The sequence below is a fragment of the Momordica charantia genome (genome assembly GCF_013281855.1).
Source record: "Momordica charantia cultivar OHB3-1 chromosome 6 unlocalized genomic scaffold, Mcharantia_2.0 BLBB01000006.1, whole genome shotgun sequence".
In the NCBI taxonomy this organism is placed as follows: Eukaryota; Viridiplantae; Streptophyta; class Magnoliopsida; order Cucurbitales; family Cucurbitaceae; genus Momordica; species Momordica charantia.
In genome coordinates, this window is record NW_028275164.1 from 12,377,879 (window position 1) to 12,385,347 (window position 7,469).

The 7,469-nt window shown below is 48.4% G+C and overlaps 1 protein-coding gene across 1 annotated transcript; it reads right to left on the reverse strand.

Moving 5' to 3' along the window:
- Positions 1 to 5,805, reverse strand: LOC148210696 (uncharacterized). Its single transcript, XM_088125155.1, has 4 exons — positions 5,477 to 5,805; positions 1,491 to 2,286; positions 846 to 1,289; positions 1 to 201 (listed from the first exon to the last, which is right to left on the reverse strand). Exons 1-4 carry the CDS (start codon positions 5,803 to 5,805, stop codon positions 1 to 3), a joined length of 1,770 nt encoding a protein of 589 aa, XP_087981281.1.
- Positions 5,806 to 7,469: the final 1,664 nt, after the last annotated feature.

The following is a 7,469-nucleotide window of genomic DNA, read 5'->3' on the forward strand; positions in this document are numbered from 1 at the left end:
TCAGAACTCGTGTATAATTTCCATCTCGCACCTCTTAACTCGTAAATTTAAAGGCTTGAGCGTAACTCTTTCCACATCGCACCCTTTTACTTGAGGTTTGAATTTGAGAGTTTCTTTAAGTAGTCTTTGATATTTCTCCTCAAACTCGGAAGTCCAAAGGATAATATCAAGCAATTTGAACTTTCTACATCGCACCTTTAACTTGAACGTTCCAAGGCTTGAATTATGAGTCCATAATTAATATTCACATCGCACCTCGAACCCGTGGGTTTTGAGGATTGAATTTTGGCTCGTAATTGATTTTGACATCGCACCTCGGACCCGTGAGTTTTGAGGATTGAATTTGATCAATTTTTGCCCTTACCTTGCCGATTTTAAGTCTTATTGGAGTCCGTGGCCCCCATTTAATTTCTGATCGAACTCGGAATCATGAAATTAAATAATCCCATTTATTAAAAGTTCCACCCCTTGAAAATTTTTACAAGCCCATATTGGGACTATTTTGACATTTCAAGGGTAATATCGCTTCAGTTGCTCCGCGTTCCACGGATGCGCAAGCACTCTTCCTTCCAGGTCGGCCAGCATATAAGTTCCAGGTTGGACTACGCCTTTGACTTCGAACGGTCCCTCCCAACTTGGGCAAGGGTGTCGACATGACTCTGAATTTTTCTTAAGACTAAATGTCCAACTTGGAAGCTTCGAGGTTGAACTCGGGCATTGTAATGTCTGGCCATTCTGTTCTGATACTCTGCTACACGCAGCTGAGCCATTTCCCTTTTCCCTTCCAATAAGTCCAAGTTGAGGAGTAGCTCTTCCTCGTTCTTTGCTGGCTCGTTCTGTTCTACCCTGTCTGTTGATATGCCGATTTCTACTGGTACCACGGCTTCGGAGCCAAAGGCTAGCGAGAACGGAGTTTCGCCAGTTGACTCCCTTGGGGTGGTTCGGTATGACCACAAAACTTCAGGTAGCTCCTCGGCCCATCTTCCCTTTCTGGAGTCCAACCTTAGCTTGAGTCCTCGCTTTATGATCTTATTTACTACTTCGACCTGCCCATTTGCTTTTGGATGCGCAGGGGACGAACTGAGGTGGCTTATGCCCAATTTTCTGCAAAAGTCCTTGAACTTTGCATTGTCAAACTGTTTTCCATTGTCCGTCACAATAGCATTGGGTATGCCAAAGCGGCATACAATGTTTGCCCATATGAAAGATGTGACCCTGGACTCTGTGATGTGGGATAGTGCCTCGGCTTCGGCCCACTTGGTGAAGTAGTCCACAACGACAACGGCGAACTTTGTTTGTCCTTTGCCCAGGGGAAAAGGACTTATGATGTCTACCCCCCATTGCGCAAATGGCCATGGGGCCGAGATGAGGGTGAGCAGTTCGGGAGGTTGATGGATAATGTTTGCGAAACGCTGGCAGTTGTCACAAGCTTTCACAAATTGCTTTGCATCCTGCTCGACAGTGGGCCAATAGTACCCTTGTCGAACCACCTTGGCCGTCAACGACCTGGAGCCAGAGTGGTTTCCACACACCCCTTCATGGATTTCCCTGAGAATGTAAAAGCCTTCTTCTGGAGTCACACATTTAAGCAGGGGCAGGGAGAAGCCACGTCGGTACAACGCTCCTTCCCGAAGCGTGAACCGAGCTGCCCTCCGAGACATCTTCTTTTGCTCCTTCGGATCTTGCGGTGGACTTCCTTTGATGAACTCCACGATTGGGTCCATCCAAGAGGGTGATAGAGTATCAACCTCCATCACATCTGGCTCCAAGATTGAGGGGGTGTCCAAGATCTCGACCGGGACCGATCTAGCCAGGTCGGTCTCATATGCTGATGCCAATTTGGCTAAGGCATCCGCATTAGAATTCTCAAATCTTGGAACTTGACTTACCTCGTAAGTCCCGAAATGGGTGAGGTGTGATCTGACCTTGCTTAGATATTTTTCCATCCGGGGGTCCTTCGTTTGGTACTCCTCCTTAATCTGATTTACGATTAGCTGGAAGTCACTAAAGACCTTAATGTGGTTGGCCCCCAGCCGTTTGGCAACGCGCAGGGCTGCCAAGAGTGTTTCATACTCGGCCTTATTATTCGACGTCCGAAAGTTGAATCGTAGAGCATACTCGAATCGCTCACCTTCTGGTGCGAGCAAGAGGATTCCTGCCCCGCACCCCCTCTCGTTGGAAGATCCATCAACGTAGATCGCCCACGGGAGGTTGGACTTGGCCAACTGAGGTGATGGAGTGAGCTCCGCGATAAAATCGGCCACTACTTGCCCTTTTAACGCAGTTCTGGGCTCGAACTGGATGTCGTACTCGCTCAATTCCAATGCCCACTTCATCAGACGCCGTGATGTTTCAGGCTTACTGAAGATATTCTTCAGGGGCAAGTTTGTAAATACTATGATAGTGTGTGCTTGGAAGTACGGCCTAAGTCTTTGGGCCGAGGTGACTAATGCGAGGGCCAGCTTCTCCATTTGGGGGTATCTAGTCTCGGCTTCAGTCATGGCCTTACTGGTGTAATAAACGGGGCTTTGGCTCGCACCCTCCTGCTTGATCAGTGCCGAGCTGACGGTGCTATCAGATACTGCCAGGTACAAGTGGAGTTTTTCTCCTGGTAATGGTTTTGCGAGTAGAGGTGCCGAGCAGAGATAGTCTTTTAACTGCTCTAGTGCTTGCTCACATTCTACTGTCCATTCGAACGGTCCCTTCTTCCTAAGCACCTTGAAGAAAGGAAGACACTTGTCCGTTGATCTTGACACGAACCTATTCAGGGCTGCAATCCTGCCATTTAGGCACTGAAGCTGCTTTAGAGTCTTGGGTGCCTCCATCTCGAGCACTGCCTTTATCTTCTCTGGATTGGCCTTGATCCCACGGTTGTTTACCATAAAACCAAGGAATTTCCCCGAAGAGACTCCAAAAGCACACTTGGTCGGATTAAGCTTCATTTGGTACTTGCGCAGTACTCCAAAGGCTTCGGTCAGATCGGAAAGATGCGACTTTGACTGCTTGCTCCTGACAAGCATGTCGTCCACATACACTTCCATATTCCGACCGATCTGCTTGGCGAACATTTTGTTCACCATCCTTTGGTAGGTCGCACCCGCATTCTTTAGGCCAAAAGGCATCACCTTGTAGCAGTACAGACCTTGGTCTGTAATAAACGCAGTATAATCTTGGTCTGGTAAGTGCATTTTAATTTGATTGTATCCGGAGTAGGCATCCATGAAAGTGAGTAGCTCGTGCCCGGCCATTGCATCCACGAGCTGGTCGATCCTCGGAAGGGGGAAGCAATCTTTTGGGCATGCCTTATTTAGATTTGTAAAGTCCACGCACATCCTCCACTTCCCGTTGGATTTTTTAACTAATACAACGTTAGAGAGCCACTCAGGATACAAAATTTCTCGTATATATTCAGCTTTTAAGAGTTTGTTTACTTCATCAACAATTACATCACTCCTCTCCCTATTTACAGGTCCTCTTTTTTGCTTTACAGGTCGAAATGATGGGTCTATGTTGAGGCGATGCACCATGATCTTTGGGTCGATGCCAGGCATGTCCTCATGAGACCATGCGAAGACGTCCGAGTTATATCTGAGGAAGTTGACCAGTTCTTCCCTGTCAGTGGCCCCTAGCTTGGTTCCTATGCTTACTTGTTTTTCAGGGCTAAGTAAAGGAACAAGCTCGAGCTCTTCTGTTGGCGGAGAGAACTGCCTTTTGCCTTCCTTTGGCAGGTCTGCTTCGGATTCTTGCATCTTGCCATGACTGGTTTGTTCTTCCAGGGCGCATACCGCTGACCCTTTAAGCGCGGATGCATAACATTCTCGTGAGGTCTTTTGCTCACCTCGGACCGTGCCCACTCCATTCGGGGTTGAGTACTTCAAGACTTGATGCAATGTGGAGGGGACGGCCCGAAATGAGTGGATAATGGGTCTCTCGAAAATGGCGTTGTAAGCCGATCTGCCGTCGATCACCACGAACTCGGCCATCTGTGTTACTTGGGTAGCATCTTGCTCGATAGTGACCGGCAGGTCAATGCACCCTTCTGGGGAAACCGACTCTCCAGAGAATCCAACCAAGGGTGTTGGACTTTTCTTTAATTGTTTCCTGGTCCATCCCAATGCTAGATATGTTGGGAGGGACAAGATGTTGGCAGATGTGCCTCCATCAATCAGTACTCTTCGGACCAGGACGTGATCAATGAGAGGGGCGATCACGAGCGCATCATTATGGGGCAAATGGACCCCCCAGATCGGCATCGCCAAAAGTGATGGAGCAAGTAGGTTTCTGCTCCCTGATGACGCATACCTCGTGCCTGGCCTCGCGAGCTAGCTCCTTCCTCTTGTTTCCGGACTGGCCCCCGCTCGGACCTCCAAAAATAGTGTTGATGACCGCAGGTCGGTCATCCCGGCGAGGCGGCGTTCTTGAACGCTTCCTCTCTTCTTTCTTTTCGACCGAGTTAGACCTCGGTTTGCCAACGAATTTTTTGAAGTAGCCGTCTTGAATGAGGTCTTCAATTTGGCGTTTTAACTCCCAGCAACTTGACGTATTGTGGCCGTGATCGCGATGAAAATGACAGTACTTATCTTTGTTGCGCTTTTCTGGATCTCCTCGGAGCTTCTCAGGTCGCTTGAGGAGCTTTTCCATCCCGCTCTCCTCGATGTTCGTGAGTATCTCGGAGATGGGAATGGTGGTTGGAGTATACCGTTCATAAGGTTGGTTCCGGCTGGGGCCGCTCTCCGACCTGCGGTATTCTGTTCTGCTGGCGGAAGAGGACGATCCCTTATCTCTAGACTTGGAATCAGCCTACCTCTTCTCTTGGGTCAACTTCTTCTGGTCGATCTGTCTTTCAGGTCGGCCAGTTTTGGTTCGGAGGAGCTCTTGCCCATCAATTACCTTCATCGTCTTCTGCAGGACTTCGACGAAGGTGGCTGGAGCCTCCTCTCCATGTTTTACTGTTAAGGTCTCATCGGCCAGGCCGGTGAGGAAGTAGCACATGGCCGAATCATCGGAGCAGTGCGTGATCTTCAACTGCTCCTCCTGGAACCTTGTGACATATTCTCTTAGCGTCTCACCTTCCTTTTGTCTGATGGTGGCGAGGTGAGTCGCTGTTTTTCTATCGTAATGCCGAGAAGAGAATTGGCTGATGAACTCTTTTCTCAGCTGAGAATATGTCGATATCGACCTAGCCAACAGTCTTCGGTACCACAGGCGTGCGCTGCCAGTAAGCGCGATCTGGAAGGCGCGGCACTTGATTGCATCCGTTGCCGCCTGAAAGTCCATGAGGCCTTCGAAGACCTCAACGTAGTCTTTAGGGTCCTTAGACCCATCATAGGGCTTCATAGTGGGAGTCTTGAACTTTGGAGGGATTGGAGCCTCCATAATATCCGAGGTGAATGGCGATTCTCCCAAGTCGCCATCGTCAAACGAGCTCTCCTTCTTCTCGCACCTAGCTTTGAGTGCCTCGACCTGCTCATCGAACCTGTGCTTCATCAGGTCGAACTCTTCCCTGGTGATCACAGCTTCTGGTGTTAGGGGCTTATACTTTGACTGAGCCTTAAGGTCAGAGTTGGAGAACTCTCGGGAGTAGGACGGAGAGTCCTCCGACTCCCGAGAGGCTTTCTTCTTCTTTTTAGTCAGATGCTTTCTTAGATCGTTATCCCGCAAGCTGTAATCCACTCCATCGTTGGGGATGGGCTCGCGATCGCCAGGTTGGATAGATGGAGCTCCCTTTTCACCGGGTGCCCCCGAGACCCTAGAAGGAGACGCGGTTCGGTTAGCACGCGTTGCCTCGACGTACATCTCTTCCATTGTGCGCAACCGATGGCGCATATCATCCAACTCGCACTGGAGAGTAGTCAAAGCTTCAGGGTCTGCTGCCTGGTTGGCCCTTTGGGAGGTCTTTCTCGAGGTCCCTCTTCGGCCTCAGTTGGCCTTTGAGGGTTTCAGATGAGCAGGGGGTAACTCTTGGTTCGCATGGCGGCAGACCTGCGCGGCAGATCTCCCTCTTGCCCTGCTCGGACCTGGTCCTCGACTATTCTTGCGTCGAGGTCTCGCTGAGTGCCATTATCAGCGTTCACACCCCTCCGTTCTGTCGTATTAGCAGAGCTTGCCGGATGCACCATCGTTGCGTATATTTTCTAGATCAGGATGACTTAGGATGTCTCTTTCCCACAGACGGCGCCAAATGTTTATGCAGGAAGTTGCACAACGGTTCTTCACGAATCGAGCTCGAACCCGATCCTCGGTTCCGACCTGAACACTAAAGTGGACCTGCACAAGAGGGTAAGCACTCCGACGCTCAAGTCAGTATAGATCGGACTCCTTATTTAGTTCGAGGTGAGATTCGATACCTGAGCGTGAAATGAAGTCCTCTATTTACAGGTGATGGATCCGACAGTACACACGACCGGCGGTTATGTGTCTTTTCTCATATCGGACCTGTCGGGTTCCGAGCAGGTCGGACCCCAGTCAGGTCGAACCTTGGTGCCGATACTTAGTCTTTTATAACGGGCGAACCCGACCACCTCAGCGGGGTCGAGGTGGACCTAAGCAGTCCTTTTTATTTGGTTTCTTCAAACACTAATAAGGGTCCTCCACGTGTCTCGGGTACGTTTACTCCCAAACAGAACTCATGACCTCTATGTTAGAGATAGGTGTCTTAACCACTTGAGCTATGTTTGGTCTGGCTATGATGGTGTTTTACTGTTTACTATTTTTAATTTTGTTACCCACGATTCTACTTTAGTTATTAGTGGGGTTGGTTTATTTATGTGATCTTTACTTTCCTCAATTGAGGTTAGTTGGTTGTTATCCTTATGCAATTGTAACAAGTGTTTTGTATAAATACCCTTTGCAGAGGTTAATAAAGATTATGTTTTTTCCTCTATGAAACAGAAGTTGTGGCTAAAATTCTAAAATTCAAAGTTTGTATCAGAGCTTAGACATAGGCGCTGCTATGGCTATTGACAAAGTTGGAAGTTCTTCTTCACTTTCTTAAGTTACTACAAATGTTGTTCTTGCCGTGACCAACATTTCTCAGTTGAATTGGTCATCCTTTGGGGACTGCTTTGACAGTCAAATTGGATGATAAAAACTACTCCCTGTAGAGAGGGATGATACTTGCAGTTGAGGGCAGAAGGTTGAAAGCGCATTATAGCGAAGCCTACACAATTCATAATTCCTGCAAACAACAAGGGAGCCTTCAACGTTTCTCCAAATAGTGCAAACAGTAGCCACAACTCTGCATATATTACTATACCAGAAGTTGTCATTGAACCTGCTTGGCTGGCTGGCAATGGAGCCACTGATCATGATGTCACTTCAGGGTTGAGCAACCTACTGGTAAAGGTGTGTTAACAGTTGGCAATGATAATAAATTAAAAATTTCACATGTTGGACATAGTTATTTGCAAACATGTTCAACCACTCCTCGCAAACTTATTCTTAAAAACATCCTCCATGGTCCAAAAGTG